Source organism: Maylandia zebra, linkage group LG7 (assembly GCF_041146795.1).
Source record: "Maylandia zebra isolate NMK-2024a linkage group LG7, Mzebra_GT3a, whole genome shotgun sequence".
NCBI lineage: Eukaryota > Metazoa > Chordata > Actinopteri > Cichliformes > Cichlidae > Maylandia > Maylandia zebra.
Genome location: NC_135173.1, coordinates 22,464,769 through 22,481,949, shown reverse-complemented (window position 1 = coordinate 22,481,949; position 17,181 = coordinate 22,464,769). Strand labels below are relative to the sequence as shown.

The window sequence follows — 17,181 nt, the reverse complement described above, 5'->3', positions numbered from 1 at the left end:
ATGGAAAAAAATAAACCTCAAACATACACTATGGTACATTTAAACCACATAAGTTTACCCAAAGTGCATAAGAGAGAGACCTCTCTGTCACAGTTATGAACATGCATGAACAGGTTGAATGTGTGTTTTGTTGTATTAACTAAATATCGTGGAAAGTAATCACAACCCGTAAATAAGCTGCGTTTTTAGGTTAAATGTGTTTTGGTATCAGCGAGTCTGGCCCTGTATTTACTTACTTTCTAATATTTCTAAGGTAATGTAGGTAAAGAAGCAAAAGGTGTAAACGTACACTTTGTAACGTTTGTAACTTTGTAAACGTACACAGGTGTAAACGTCTAGCAGCAAGGCACTAGCTGACTGAAAATATATCTTTGCATGCTAGCTATATTTTCAGGTGAGGATGTAGGGCTATTTTTAAACATGTTAACTAAAAAATAGAATCTTAGTAACACACCTTGTTGAGTGTGAGGAGTTAGCTAAAACTGATGGCTATTTTATGTAAGAGCTAGTGCAATTAAATTGTTAGCTTAGCATATTTTAGCGTACAAGGTAGAGATTTGTTAGCCCACCTTCTCTCCTATGGTAAGAAAAAACAATAATTTGAAAGTCTGGAGGCACTGCTCATTTCTTTATATTTTGCTTCCAAGGGTGCACATTTTCTTTTTACGGAGCCCCGCAGGGGACATGGGAGAAAAAAAAATTAGGGAGAAAAAAAAAAAATTAGGGAGAAAAAAAAAATTAAGACGGACTTTTGCGAGATCTCGCAAAACAAACTCGGGATCTCGCAAAACAAACTCGGGATCTCGCAATACTTTTGCGAGATCTCGCAAAAGTCCGTCTTAATTTTTTCTTCTCCCTAATTTTTTTTTCTCCCATGTCCCCTGCGGGGCTCCGTAGTTACAAGCATCCTGTTGCAAAACCATACCAGTTGTGGTACCAGAGGACATAAAAAGAAATAGTTCACCCCCCCCAAAAAAAACTAAACAAAACCCCAAACAAACAAATAAACAAAAAAACCTATCCACAGCAGCAAAGACCCGAGACAGGATCTGGCTCTGTAGTTGATCCATCCACTGTTCATCGAAACCTTGTCAGAAATGGTCTCAGTGGAGCGGTGGCTGCCAAGAAGCCATTCTTAAAGAGAGAAAATGTGAAGAAAACTCTGAGGTAAATACTGAAAATTAGTGGCATCATGTCTTATGAAGAGATGATTCCAGATTTGAACATTAAAAATGGTCATCAATAAGCACAGAAGAGGTCATGTAGAGGTACAACAGTGACTTTCTATAGACATTTGTGAAACACGGTGGAGGCGCTCTCTTAGTTTGATGCTGCATTTTAGCCAGTGGTGTTGGACATCTTGTCAAAACTGATAGAATTATAAACTCAGAACAGTACTGTCAGATTGCAGTACCATCTGGAAACCATATGATTGGCATCAGCTTCATTTTTCAACATGAAAACGATCCCAAACACACTGTAAAAACATATCTGGATATTAAAAAACAAATGCACAAAAGAATGGAATGCCATCAGTCATGGATTGGCCTCCCCAGAGCCTCGACCACAACATTATTGAAGCAGTGTGTGATCATCTTAACAGAAAACAGAACAACAGACAGCCAATATCCAAAGAAGAGCTTTGAATTTCCGTCAAGGAGCCTGGAGAACTATTCCTGAAGATACTTAAAGAAATGACAAGAAAGCTGCCTCAGAGAGTTTAAGCTGTGTTGAGGATAAAGGTGGCCATACCAAATATTGACCCTCAAGCGTGTTAGAATTGTACTTACTTTATATACCTTATAAATTCCTCATATTCCATGGATGTTCTCACATAATTCAATAAACTGCTCCACCTATTCCCCATTTTTCTTGCAAAATATAAAGAAATAAGGGGTGGCTCAAGACTTTTGCACAGTGCTGCAGCTAATTTGTTTGTTGGACTCCAAGCTTTATTCCTGATTCAAGAACTTTAAATCCTATTAATGAAGGGTTAACATTCCTTTTATTCTTTCCGCCATTGAGCTGGCACTGCGGCCTCAAACAGCTTTTTCTCAGTTAAAAACAAAATTAATCCAATGAACACCAGAATCACCATTAGCCAGTAAGCGCCATAGGTAGGACTAACAGCAATGTCATGGTGTTTGTTGAGGTTGTCAAGCTGTGCATTGCAACTTTCTTAAAGGTACATGCAATCTGAAGCATAATGTTATTGTAATTTTCAGCCACTGTAATCTGCATTCATAGTGTGCAGCTTTGTGCACATTTTTCATCAGCTATGAGTCTACATCACAGCTGCACTCCCCAAACCAGCAGTTCGCATTATTAATGCATTACATAAAGTGGGAAGACACAAATAATAATATGAGCTGGCCCATCCATAATAGTTGGTTGCACTTATAGCAGTTTAATTAGTCAAACTCTCAACTCTTGCTTCCTCCTTGCTACATTATAATCTAGTAGAGTTTACAGGAAATGCATGACATCATAAGAATTAGAAAATACCCAAGAGCACGATAAAGTCACTGTAACATGAGCCACAGACACAATACAGGTCTCCCTTGGAATATTATGGGCTGCTCATATAGTTCAGCAGGGAGGTTATTTCGAGCGCAGCCAGGAGATTGCATATACCACAAAGCTATTGAAGGCAATCATTTCACGCCTTTGGGTGTTTTAACGAGACCGCAAAGGTAAAATGATGCAAAACAAAGTGAGAGGCCGGGCTTATCTCAACATAGGTAGATAGAGAAGGAAGGGAAGATGGCAGTGTTTGTCAACGTGCTTCTGTAGGCCATCAAATATAGGAACACTGAAATGCACGATTATTCCCCCCCACAATAAGCAAACCTTAAATATTGAAGCGTGAGAAAGTCTGACTTGAAAACCAAAGGGAAAAGGGAGTGGACAACAATAGACTTCCTGTGAAACCAGCTGACATCATCCTTTGGGAAAATGTGATTGGTAAACCTTTAGCCCTTCCCCCTCATAGTGTCAATCTGACTAAAAGGAAGAAAAAAAAAAGGACGCAGTAAACCTGTGACAAATTAAGATTTCTATAGTTGATAAAAATCAACTCAAATCAATAAAAGCTAGAGAGGAAGATGAGGTTCTCTACAGTTGTTGAAAAAAAAAAAATCAGTTCGCTACAAGATGGAAGTTGTTTTACATAATGCGGGTTAATGACACTTCAGGCTTTATACATCAAGTCTAAAATGGGTGCTAAATGGATTTCGCAAACACACAAACACACTTAGCCAAACTCTGTGAACTCAGTGCTGCATGAAGCTGTATGATGTTAGTGCTATGCGTGCTAACTGAGGAGATTTAATGACCTGAAGAGCAGTTTACACTCTTTTACTAACGTGGCACACAGATGAAGTTTGCTCTCACTGATATTACTGTCAGACGTGCACAGAGAGAGAGATGTACAGAAGAAACACAAATCTGCTTCACTCCTTAAACGTCTTGTAACAAGGTTTTCGTAAAGATCAGAGCATTTGTGTGTGTGTGTGAGTGTGTGTGTGAGTGGAGGGGGGGGGGGGGGGGGGACTGACAGCACGATGAAAAGTGTATCTGTGAATTGGCAGGTGCTCGGTTCCTGGAAAGTACTGCTGAGTCATATCGGAATTCTTGCAGTAACCACACATCTCGCTTTGCTCTGTTTAACATGTCTCTCAGTACAGAGGTGAAAGAGGAAGTATCTGACTGTACTCGATGAACTGCATTTGTCAATTTGCTCTGGATTACACAAGGCGTATTCTTTAGATTTTTGCAGAAACCTTTAACCGCAGATGCAAGAAAACTGGGGGATTAACTCTGCAAACACTTGCAGAAACGTTGCTTTTTTGCAGTTTTTCCAAATTATGGTTCATTAAAGAAAAAAAAAAATTAACTGATTCATCGTCACAAACCACATCATGCTTTCCAGGACTTATCGTGTGTAAATGTGGTATGCTGAACTTCTTTCAGCTGCATTGTACACTTAGTGATCTACGTTTCCCAGAATCAGTCTACCCCAGAGAAGTGTTGAAACGTGTTGTTTTCACCTGTCAATGTTCCACGTAGGTGGCGAGAACAATAGTGATACTGCTGTAAGAGCAAGACAAGGAGAAAATTATGTTCTTTTTCCAGGTATAGAAAATGTGAGTGTTGATACAAATACATGACAGTTATGCTGGTCTATGGAGGCATCAAAGGGTGGATATAAAAGTGCCATTTTTATAAGATAATTCAAAAAAACAAAACTATAACATGCTGTTTAAAAAAAAAAGGATTAGCATGCCCTGTTTCAAAGTCTATTTTTGTTACCAAAGTTTTATGCCCCAGTATCCTGTCCCCCTCCAGTTTAACGCTCATGCATCATCTCTCCTATTATTTGGGTCAACCCACATCACTATGCCAATACAGAGCTGCAGGACATCTTTTTCAGGTTGTTTTTCAGGCTGGGTAACACAGGATGGTAGAACTTTTAGAACATCTATAGTAACACAGGACCTTGAAAAGTAAGAGCTGGGGCGCAAAGAACTCTGGGTAGAAACATATGGCACAGGACCATTTTTCATGTCTCAGTGTTGCATCAGGAAGGGCATCCAATGAAAAAACTTGGCCAAAATCAAAAACGAAGACATTTTTGGAGGCTTGAGTCCTGTTTACAATTGACATATAATTAATAGCATTTGATAAAAAGAACATCAAACCAAGGGTCAAGTGGTAGTGTGATGATTTGGGTCTGCTTTGCTGCTTCAGGACCTGGATGGCTTGCCAGGTTATCTTTGTCTAATATTAACATTTCCTTGATGTTCTTTGATCCGAAGCATGTAAGTGTGACAAATATGGGAAAAAAGAAAGCGGTAAGTGAGGCAAATAGATTTTTCACAGCACTGAACGTGAGGCTGGACACAAAAGGCCGGGCCGAGAGATCGAGTTGAAAAGGACGTGCAAGAAGGCTAGAGTAGTTTAAGGACAGAAACTGAAATTCACTAACAAGTGAAGTTACTGTGTTGGGAAGATGGAGTACTTTGAGGAACCGATAAGTGTAGAAAATGGGAGTCTGAGAAAGACGGATGGAGGACAGTTAGTAGATCATGAAGTGCAGAGGATTAGTGAATGAAAACGTGAGGGCAGCTACAAAGAGGATGAAGTGGTGAAGTGAAGACATGAGGGAGAGAGTGCAGGCAGGATGTGGTGGGTGTAGACGAGTGTCAGGGGTGATTTTTGACAGGAGGATACAGTGAAAGGAAAGGTTTACAAAGGGGTAACGAAACTTGTTATGATGTGTGGTTTGGACACAAACTGACAAAAAAAAAAAGAAAAAACAGAAGGCCGAGCTGAGTTGAAGAGTTGACCACAGAGACGATTCATGTAGGTAGTAAAGGAGGACATGCGAAGGGTTAGTATGTCAGAAAAGGAGGCTGGAGATAGGGAGAGATCTGCTGTGGCAACCTCTAAAAGAAGTAGCCAAAAAAAAGATTAGATAATAGTAGAGTTTACATTTTTGTTTAAACATTTGACCCAAAATATGAACATTAATGTAGACCTATAGTAACAGTCAGCAGAACGGCTGTGTGTTTAGAAACCACAACTTGGAGATGGTTACAGTCTATGAAAAATGATCTGCCCATCAAGGAAGTGTAGCAGTATTTCATGGGCTAAGTCTTTTTTTTGCTGGTGGAAACAGAGAAAAGGTCAGGGCATTACTAAAGTATACATGCCCCACCCTCACTGAATCATGACTGTGGATGACTACTAATTAAGCAACCTTAAATTTAATTTATAGAGAAATTATAGACGAATAATTGAAAACAGAATCGAGGTACTTAAAAAAAATACTATGGGAGCAAAGGGTGAAAGGTATTCTTTCTTAGAAAGACACTATCAACATCAGACAGCCTAGATGTGGTAACCTCAGGCAATCGTCTGTGGCGTGCCTGCTCAGAGGATGTGCTGGCACAGGTTGCTGAAACATAACCCCAACAGACACTTTCACGTCTTTTCCTGTTGACAGTTTCCACCCTCCTCTTCACGGTTATGCAAATGGCTCAGTAAGCCAAATGTGGCTCAGCTCACAGGAGATGCTCATGAATGCTGCTATTGAGTGCTCTCTCATTATTACGAGTCATACACTGAAACATCACCTACTCAACACCTATACTGACAGAGCAATCAAGTCTGAACTGTCTACCTAGGGCTTTTAAACACAACACATTTTATGTATCCACATTAACATGTATGTATATTTTTTAAGGTTATCAATGTTGCCAGCTTTTCAGTGAAGGACTTATATTACAATGAAATATGTCATGTTTAACTTGCACTGATTTGTCAAAATATTTTTTGACAAAATGTCTCAAATCAAACTGATTTAGTCTTTTAACAAAACTGCAAAAATCCAGCAGTCTGTGGTAACAAAGTGAATAGCAAAGCAAAGGCCAATAAAAAAACATTTATTTAGAATACACACAGTTTAAAACATTTCCTAAGCAATTTCAAATTCAACATTACATCGTAAAAACCCATGTCCCTGTTGCTGATAAGCACTAACTAACAGGATGTGACCAGTCAGCATTACCGCGCCTTCCAAATTGCTGAGTGTTCATTCTGCAGACTCTGTAGCGTTTGCTCAGCTAATGAGCAAACTGCTCCAAAAAATTTCTGCAATAAACCTGCATAAACTGACAACAGTAATGATGAGATGCTTCTTTTGCAAGACCCTGCTCAAGTGAAAAAAAGGGTAGATCACAACCTTCACTGTGCTGCACTTTGGCCATTTATGCCAACACGTTTCTCATTCTATTCTAACTGCAGCTGCAGACGTATGATGTTAGGAATATGCATGTGGTGAAATACTGTGTGAGGAAAGTCTTTTCAAGCTTTGCAATTGGTCAGATCTGCAGAACCATTCAGAAGAAATTCTAAAGAACCATATATGGGCTTTCACCACCATTTAGAATTTGCATCTCGTTAAGCCTCCCACTCAGATCTCCATATATGCTTCTCGTATTGGCGTCTGTTTCAAAGAGTTCAGAGTGTCCTCACTGCCCTGGTTTGGAGTGGACAGGTACTCTAACTCATACCCTCCGCTTCTGTTGACCGGGCGGACTTCACTTGATGTTTTCTTATGTTCCAGGATCTGCTGTAGCTGATGGCTGGCATATTCTGGCTTCTTGGTGAGAGGTCCTGCAGGAACTTCTATACCCAGGATGTCAGTGACCATGTAAGGGCGAAGCCAGCCGACCAGAGGGGTGCTGCCAGGGGTGTAGTGGGTCTGCCGATGGTAGAAGAGGAGACCATCCACCTGCAACCGGAAAACCAGAATTAAGGCAAACATGAAACACTGTTTGCATTTAAAGAATAACTGGAGATAAATAATTCACAGTCTGCTCTTACACTGAAGCTGTACTCTGCTGCCAGGGCTGCCTTTATTGATTCTGCTGTGCAGTCTGTGCTCTGGAGCCCCACAAACCGGAACTGTGGGACCAAACAAAAATCAGAGAACCACACTGCTAGCTCAAAACACAATTTGCCCTCTTGTCACATGTGAGAATTTGCCTTCCAGTGACGAATCTACTCAGTAAGCACTGAACCTGATTTAGCAGATTTGGCAGTTCCACACAAACACTTAAGAATGAATAGATGGACCTTGAACTCAAGCTCTCTCAGGCCTCCACAAACATCCATAACCTTAAAGATGTGTCACTTTAGGGCGCATTTAATACAAAAAATTGGGGGACTGATTTTCTTTTTTCTCCTTGGCCTGAGGAGTTCCACATTTAAGTTTGGGATTTTATTAAAACCATATGTGGAAATAATGAGCAAGGCACAACAAACACAATGCAGACAATGTGTGACTGTGTAAACACGTTGCAGTGTCCCAATTAACAAACAATAAACTTGGACTTTAAAAAAATGGAGGCACAAGGAAAAAGGCTTTGATTTGTGTTGCTGGTACACACAGGGTTGCGTTTGGTGATCTCTGATAGGCTGTCGGTCTCCTGGACTTTGGACTGGAGCCAAAAGAAACGGAACTCGGTCTGTTGACGAGAAATCAAGCAGTGAAAACAAAAAACTGCTTTTCACCTTCTGAGCCAATGAACTGGACAACATGGCAACACAACCCCCCCAACATAAGGCACATCTGTGTCCCAGACTCTGCTACTTATGCAATTAGACAAGCATTCCTGGATTGCTGGAAGATTAGAAGACAATCTTACTGGGCAGTCGTAGACCGGGTGGCCTCTCCAGCACATGACGTCCAGAATGTAGTAAGTTCTGTCCACCTCGCTGTAAATGCAGTCCAAGATTGTGTAGTCTGCATGCAGCACATTACAAAAAGAAGCTTTAAACTCTTATTACAACTTCATTCTCAATCAATAAAATCAAATAAGAAGGTATAACTTCATATTACAAAGGATCAGATATTCACTGCTGTGAAAAAGTAGTTACTCTTTTCTTGATTTCTTGTTGATTATTTTGCATATTTGACAGACTTAAATGCTTCAGATCATCAAACTAAATATAATATCAGATAAAGATAACCTGAATAAATACAAAATGCAGCTTTTAAATAATGATTTCATTTATTAAGGGATTTAAGTTATCCAACCTACCTGACCATCTGTGACCCAGTAATTACCTCCTAATCCTATCAGCTTGTGCAACAACTGCAGCCAACTGTTTGCAATAACTCATAATAATAATTTTGTCTCACTCTTCAAAATTGTTTTCATTCAGTCACATTGGGGGTTCATAAGCATGAATGGTCTGTAAAGTCATGCCAAATCCATTCCAGACTTTGTCTAGGCCACTCCAAAACTTTCATTCAGTTTGTTATTCAGCCAGTCAGAGGTGGACTTGCTGGTGTATGGATCATTGTACAGCTGCATAATCCAACGATTTTTTAGACTCCACTAACTACAGCAAGTTGTTCAGGTCCTGAAGCAGCAAAGCAGCCCCAGAAGATCACACTACCACCACCATGTTTGAGTGTTGGTCTGATGTTCTCTTTATGAAATCCAGTGTTAGTTTTACACCAGATGTAACAGGACTCAAACCTTCAACTTTCATTCTGTCAGCCCACTGAATGTTTTCCCAAAGGTCTTGGGGGAATCACAAAGATGTTTTGGTCAGCAGTGGTTTTCTCCTTTGAACTGTTTGCTCTGGCTCTTTGTTACTGCTTTGTCAGGTTTTTAAACTTGTCTCTTTTCTGTAAATGCCCACTTGAAATCAGGTTTTCTCAGTAATTTCCGCTTTGGTAGTTTTAATCTGAGTAAAAATCTCTTCACAAGAAATGCAGTGCTGCCTAAACTAACGGAAATATCTGAAACTCACATTCCATAGTTTTCTTTTCTTAAATGATAACATCGTCTAATCAAATGGAAATCATCTGCACTTGTACTTCATACACAAAACTCCAGCCTGTCAACTACTTGCCTAATCCCATGTAGTGAGCTGTACCGATTGTCCCACTAATATAGGTGGAGTTGAAAAGGATGTGAAAAAGCTTTGTGATTATCACATAAAAAAAGCGCCTGGAAGCTGTTTCGATGTGGCTGAAATGAAATAAACTCACAGGTGAATGGGAGAACCTGCTGTTTGCCGATCACTTCCTCGTGTTGTTAAAATGCCTATGTGGCCCATTATAGAGATCCAAATACACAGTCGGGCCCACCTACCTTTTCCCATAGCAGAGTTGTGTCTGTTCCCACCAGGCAGCAGGGAGGGGAAACGGTTCACACAATAGCCACTTTTGGTGTACGCTGCAGTGGAACCCTTTAGAAGAAAACCAGAAACAATACAGGAGGGAAGAAACCAGTGTTATCATTTCATTTACATGTCTCCACAATTCTGTCAATGTGAGCATTAAAGAGCAGGAGTTAGAAACGGCTTTAACAATGTTTATGTTCAACTGTTAAAAGGGAGAAAAATAACTAGAATGTATTTTCCCCTCATGGTTGTCCTTATTTTCTCCATACATCAAAGGCAGCTATCAGACAAGTGCAGTGCATTTAGAGCTCCGCATGTAAGGTCAGCTCATTGAAATCTAATCATAGGAGATAATTTACATTCACTGGCCACTTTATTAGGTTTACACTGAGCACAGCTACACTGCTTCAATCTGACTGGAAGGGAACAATAGCTCAAATTATGACTCGCTACAACCAAAATATGCAGAAGAGCGTCTCTTCCGGTCAGCATGACGCTGAGCCTTGAAGCAGAAGGGCTACAGCAGCAGAAGAAGTGTGATGAATCTCAATTTGTGCTGTCACATTCAGTCGATGGTGTAAGCACGAAAGCACAGATCCATCCTGCCTTGTATCAAGGGCTCAGGCTGCTGATGGTGGTGTAATAGTGTGGGGGATATTTGTGGCATCTGAGCATTGTTTGAGACACCACAGTTGACCCTTTATAACTACAGCGTAAAGGCAGGTCTGGCGGAAGTAGCAAGGTGACGTAAAAAAGCAGCGAGTGTATCATCACTAAATATTGCATTTCCTTGCAAAATGCCTATGATCAAATTAACTGCTTGCCTCTGTGCAATAAATGAGGCAAAGCTCTTTACATAAGTGGAGCAAGAACTTTTATGACTCATGTTGTCAGTTTTTAATTGTAATGTAGTTGTAATCAGTCATTTAACCTACAGAGAGGTAATCATATAGAGAAGGAGCTCAGTTTTCACAGCACGGTTTCACCAACAGTATGAGGACCACAGTCTTAATCAAGCGTGAATACTTAGTCTCATTCACTCTTCCTCAGGACATGGAAAACATCTTCATCTTAATCTCGTAACCTTTTTTTTTGTTTGTTTTTGGTGCTGATTCAGGGAATTCATTGACAGCGAGCTCGAGCCGTGATATAATGAACAAGGAACCAGATGACTGTAGATGCACAGTCATTATGATTTCCTCCATGGTTGCATCAGAGGGTGTGTGGTTTCAGTAACACTAGTACAACACCAGCTTCTGGGTGCAGTAAGAGGGAAAATGGGTGCAGTTCAGTTTCCTTGACATGACTACAATTTCAAGGAATCTCATCCAAGCATTTGACAGCCTTGCCATTACTCATGAACATCAACATCATCAGGTAAATTGCATATTTAAGGCTAAATCACATAAACAGCTGAGGAAAAAAAAAAACCCTCAAGTGCACTTTTTCACAAGAGGCTACGATAGCTGCTTTCACTTCCCTAAATTGATGTCTTGGTGATGATATTGAAATTTCTACAGAGGATATAAGATCTTAAAGGGTTTGTTTGCGGTTGGGTTTTTGACTTTCTCGTTTCTCATGAATCAACAGAAGTCGTCCTGAGGATCACCGCTCCCCCTGCCTCCACGCAACTCGACTCCAATTTTACTCGTCAATTTGGAGTTCTGTCACAGCACGGTTCATTCTCGGAACACCTTCTATTCGACATACTTTTCCTCACTGCTGGTTAATGAACTGCATCTTATTTCAGATGATCTTTGCAAAACAAAATAATAAAGATGAAACACTTAGTGTGCTGTAATCACACTCCTGATTTTTTTCTTTTGTTTTAAAATCCTTTGTTGGTACAGCAGTGCACTCCTGCTCCCTCTTTAAAGCTCAAACTCACTATTTATTTGAGCTCTGACTAAATCATGCTGGTCGTCAACAAGACTTATCTAAAGGAAGAAAGGAGGTGTAAAAAGACATCCACAGGTGAACCTGCAACCTGCTCTTCTCACTGCTCCTTTTTAGGGTTAAAAAGGCACATTTTAAAGTTCAGTTACCAAGTTTTCTAAACTTATTGAGCAATAGTTTTAATGTATATTGGTGATGCCAATATATACCACACTAATATTGTTTATGACTTCTGCTCTCCTTCTCCAATTTTTTACAGCCTTGGTACAGCCAGGATTATATGCACAGCAGCAAAAGAACACAAGGGAAGAAAGAAGGGACAGAAAGAAAAACTTTGGATATTAATAATGAATATCAGGTATTTTATCTCCTCTGCACCTCTGAAGCTCCCGCTTTCAAACTCGCCCTGCTTTTTTGTTATTGGCAATAAGGATTGGACTTGATAACAACTCAGTGATTCCAATTCTCTTATCGCTTCTCATTGGCTCGGTTCTGGCAGTCCCCACCATCGGTAAGCAGCATAAAAAAATTACATTCATGCAAATTAATTGCATACTGTGGGTCAAATGTTTGTGCATGTTTGTTAAAGATATTTCCCCTCTTTGGTGTGATCAGTGTTGGAGTCATTGCTCAAAAAAGTCATCATTAAACATATAACACAGAACGCCTTTCTTAAAAGTAGTCCAGTACATCATTTAACTACTCCCAGGAAAAACTAATTTATTATACTGCAGGTTGCATTACTTTCATGCTACTCTGTAAAATAGCTGAAACACCGTTTCATGATCATTATTTAACAATATAAACCTGAGGCTACAACCACACACACCAACACAAATCCCTAATGAGGACACATCTCTAAGATCTTTCTCTTAGCACAATACAAAGCTGACCACACAGAGTGAAGATGAAGAAAAAAGACATCGCTACAGTGACTTTGCTTTAGAAATGGGAACAGGTAGCAAGAGAGGCTGCAGCCTGACTGCTCATCTGCTCGTTACCTGTTGAAGTTCAGGGTCTGGCTGCTGGGGTCGGCATTCGCTCAGCTTTCACTCTGGGTTCTTGGCTAGCTTAGCGTTAGCATGCTGTCTGTGCAGATGCTTGCAAAGAACCGAAGTTGTGTAAGCAGCATAATGCAGCTGTTTCTATCCTTGGTGCAGTGTGCACCTTTATCTTGTCCTTTTGTGCAATAAAAATAATATGTCTATATCCATGCCATGGACTGCGTTGCTATTTCCCTCTGACACATGAACTGAAATCAGCTGTGAGTGCAAGAACTGATAAGCAGGATCGATATGCAGACAAACAATTCCAAGGAATTGGACTACTGGGAAAGGGTTCTACAAGAATTGGTTCTCGATTCCCATCCCTAGTTGGCAAGTTAAATGAATGGCAATGCAAACACAACACAGTCAGCTCAACTTGGAAATTTGGTGATGATGGATGGATGACCTGTGCCGATGACCTACTTGAGCTCAAAATCAGCACGCTGCCACAAGTTTAAAGAGGAAAACCACCAAAAAACGCTCAAGAAGATCCCATCTGATTATTTTGTAGGTATTTTTTTTTAGCTTTTAAACCAAATTCTTCACTTTATTTTTTCACTTTCTAAATGGAGAAAAGTGGTATAAGCATGACACATATTAAAAACCTCCGTGTTGCTTTTTTTAATCATTTCTGGAGCACACAGTCATCTTTCTAATTTAATCTACTGATTCTAATCTATTGACTGTGACTCTTTATCGCAGCTCGAGGAAAATTCTCTCAAACTGTTTGCCACATTATTAAGATATTGGGCAGCGTACCTCTGACAAGGTGGCTCATTTCAAACACAGACACAATCCACATCGTCCTCTGCAATACCACGAAGGCAGCGTTGAAATAAAAAGCAACAGATGCAAAGTACAACAATCCTCTCCAAACACACTCACTTTAGCACTGCACTCAAACTGCAGGAAATACTGACTGCTGTTTTTCAAAGACTGATACGACTTTTGATCAGGACTGCAAGATGACAATCTGATGATTCAAAAATTCAGAAATCAGTAAGCCTTCTGTTTCAGTCATCGCTGTGAATAGTGACTACAAAAAAGGAATGTTTAAAGAGATGACTTTAAAGTTACTCGCTAGATTCTGAAATTCAGAAACAGGCATCAACGTGGAGGCAAAGAAAAGAGGAACGGCTCCTACCTTAGAGGCAACAATCAGAGATCTTTTGCCCACAGGAGAGACCACCATCAGCCAATCAGTGTCCAGCTCTGATGGTATATCCACTAGCCACTCTGATAGCATGAGCTGAGGAGGAAAAGGGACATGTCACCTTCATCAAAACTTTATTTAAGCCTACAAGAATGACAATGACAATGAACACAACAGTGTGAGTTATTACAGAGTTTCATGTTTGGTGACCAGGAGCCCCACTTTATAACAGACTGTCATGCCACATTTTAGCTAGCTTTAGTATTCAGAAGTTAGTACACCAAAAAAGACACTTTTCTTTCAGACTCAGAAACAAAAACTTTCCCACATAAACAAACTCTTTGTTCCATGCTTTGTTTGTTGGGATCTGCCTGCTCTATTCTCCAGACCGGAGTTGTAACTTTAGGACTCAAGCGCCCTCTGCTGGAAAAGACAGGAATTCAACAAAACTTCACACAGCAATGTCCATGCATCAAACACTGACCTGGTTTGCATAATGTTTTGGCAGCTTCCTCCTCTCGATCTCCATCTCCTCCTCTTCTGTGTTGCCATCTTGTGCTCGTTCCCCCTCCTCCTGTTTCTCCATTTCTTCCTCCCCATCACTGTCTGCCCCCGTCCAATCCCCATCAGCCAGACGCCGTGCATGGTTGACATAGTTTAACCTTTTACTAAAATAAGAAATGGAAAAAGAGTCACTGAGATGCTTTTGCATGGCGCAGTGTAAACATATAGTGTTTTACACCTGTTTAAGCTTATCTCCACTGGTTGCCAGTGAGGATTTGAATGGAGTTCAAGAAAAGCCGTTCATGGTTTGGCTCTTTCCTACATCTCTGACCTCTTACAACCCTATTCAGCTTCCAGGTCCCTCTGGTGAGCTGATCAGATGCTTCGAAGTGTCCCACGCTTCACATTTACCAAAACAAGCTTTATAAATAAATCTGAGTTGAGTTGGGGCTGTGATGGTATGGGGGATATTTGTTGACACGCTCCTTCCCCCTTAGTGCCAACTGATGCATGTAAAATGCCACAGCTTGTCTGAGTGTTCTTGATGAATATGTTCATCCCTTTATGGCCACAGTTTACTCATTTTCTGATGACACAGTGCAAGGTAACACATCATGTCATAAAGAATCATCTCAAACTGGTTTCTTGAGCATGACGAGTTCACTGTACTCAAATGACCTTCACAGTGGTGAAGAGGATTTGTCTCCTGGACAAAGCCGACACATCTGGAGCGACTGTGTGACAAAATCATGTTAGTGTAGAGCAAAATCTCCGAGGACTGTTTGCAGTACCGTGTTGAATCTGTGCCATGAGGAATTAAAGCAGTTCGGAATATCAAAGAGGGTCCAGGAAATATGTACCTAATAAACTGTCAGGTATGACTATGTAGATGTTAAATAATGAGCTGGATGATTACCTTTTTTGCCAATCAAGAAAACGCTGCCGTCGCTCACTCTGCTCCAGCACACTGTACTTGCTTTTGTACTGGGCCAGCCGAGGGTGGGGGCAGGCTGTACTGTTGGGCTCCTTGGACACAGCAAAGCTGGCCGAGAGGGCTTGGGTCAGGTCATCCATGAGGGCACTGAAAATCAACACCCCAGTACTTATTTTATATTACAAGGAAGAGTGGTTAATAGGTCTGAGAAGTAAGACTACAGGCAACCCAGTGGCTTATCTGTTTTTGTGTGCTAGAGCTCTTGTACAGGTTAGCTTGAAAGATTAACAATATGTACTTCAACGTAGTCATTATATTCTAATGCTCAGTGTTTGTTGAGATGCACCAGTGTTTATGTGCTTTTAATTTACTGCAGATATCTTCTGACAGTTTGGTTGCGCATTTAAATTTAAGCCATATTGAATGATTCAGGCCTATCAGCATGTGTTCAAAGATAGTGTGATAAAGAGCGGAAAGAGTTTCGATGTCTCGATTTCCCTTGAAATAGGGACACATCTACCTATCTCTGAATGTTCATTTAAATTACAATGTTGGATTGTAGCAACTTATTAAAACTATATGAAATAATATGACTAGTGTCCCACTTTCGATTTATGGTCATGGTTGTTTTGCATTTGGCACATTATTTGGCCTCAACATAAAAGTAAAGTTAAAGTAAATTAAAACATTTTTCTACAGCACCTTTCAAGGCAAATATCAAAAAGTGCTTCATAACAAAATGCCAAAAATATAACAACATAAAGTTACCCATAAGCAAGTTTGTAAAGACGAATTTGTAGCTGCTTTTTAAAAATATCACCAGACCACAGATCTCAGTCCAACTCCCCACCACACAGTGGCAGATTTAGTTGACTTCACACATAACACTATATTTTTAACGTATTTATAATTAAAGTTTGAGGATTTCGTTTCTAAATTAAACTCTTATTTTTCCAAAGCCCATGGGTAATCGTTTTACATATTCATGATCTTAATAATGACGTGACTACTTATGAATACTTCTTCATAATCTGTACATCCTTAATAATTCATCAGCTAATTTCTACAAATTAAGTATGTCATGGCCGATTATTTGACCTTCATAAACCAGCGTTAGTAGCAATGTTAACATCTAGTCCAATTTGCCCCCCACGATCACCGAGAGCTTAGGATCATCCTGTATGTACTCTAAATCAAATATAGTCTATAGAAAGTGCGGGTACAAGTGACTTTGCTTGTACAACATTTACACACTTAACTAGGACAAACATGTGCTGATTGACGGGATGTTTTTTTAATTTAAGCTTAATATTGCACAGGTAATACCAATATAATCAAGCACCAAACGCCCTGGTCTAGTGGGGCATCTGTCTAGATTGTACTTCGCGGAAAAAGGCCAGAAAAGCCTCCTATTACGGACTACTACAACTGGCCAGTCACATAGCTTAGCTGCTAGCATTGCATCGCGCTAAACCTGCTAGCACGCTCTGGTTGCTAACTATGCAACCAGTTAGGAACTTTGACCCTAGCGCGTTTTGCAACAAAAACGTGCTTTCGTACAAACTATACACAAATACTGGACTCAAACGCAATGCAGTAAACTTTATGAGATGTTAGTTTTCACAAAGCTAGCGTAAACAGATACCTTGGACATTCAGGGAGGGTGCTGCCGAAACGTCACGCTGTCATCATTTTTGCCGGGTGGCGTTTTTCAGTTGGCCGACAAAAAAGCTCAACCTAACCCGGAGTTTGTTTTTTCACACGATAGAAATAATATCGGTCACTTATGTGGAACTATTACAAAAAACAAAACACTCTCAAAGTTATCCTAGCAAATTTGACGGTGCTAAACGTGTTAAATAAATAAAGTAGGGTAAAAACAACAACGTTTAAATGTAGAGGAGTTAAAAAGTATAAAGGAGGCCACATAAACATGTACTGTA

General features: G+C 40.1%; 1 protein-coding gene across 1 annotated transcript; it reads right to left on the bottom strand.

Moving 5' to 3' along the window:
* Positions 1-6,430: 6,430 nt before the first annotated feature.
* snupn (snurportin 1) lies at positions 6,431-17,019 on the bottom strand. Its single transcript, XM_004570278.4, has 9 exons — positions 16,884-17,019; positions 15,221-15,385; positions 14,285-14,468; positions 13,792-13,896; positions 9,675-9,771; positions 8,214-8,311; positions 7,956-8,033; positions 7,390-7,470; positions 6,431-7,297 (listed from the first exon to the last, which is right to left on the bottom strand). The coding sequence occupies exons 2-9, from the start codon at positions 15,376-15,378 to the stop codon at positions 6,977-6,979; spliced, it is 1,122 nt and encodes a 373-aa protein (XP_004570335.1). The 5' UTR covers positions 15,379-15,385; positions 16,884-17,019; the 3' UTR covers positions 6,431-6,976.
* Between the last annotated feature and the right edge of the window lie 162 nt (positions 17,020-17,181).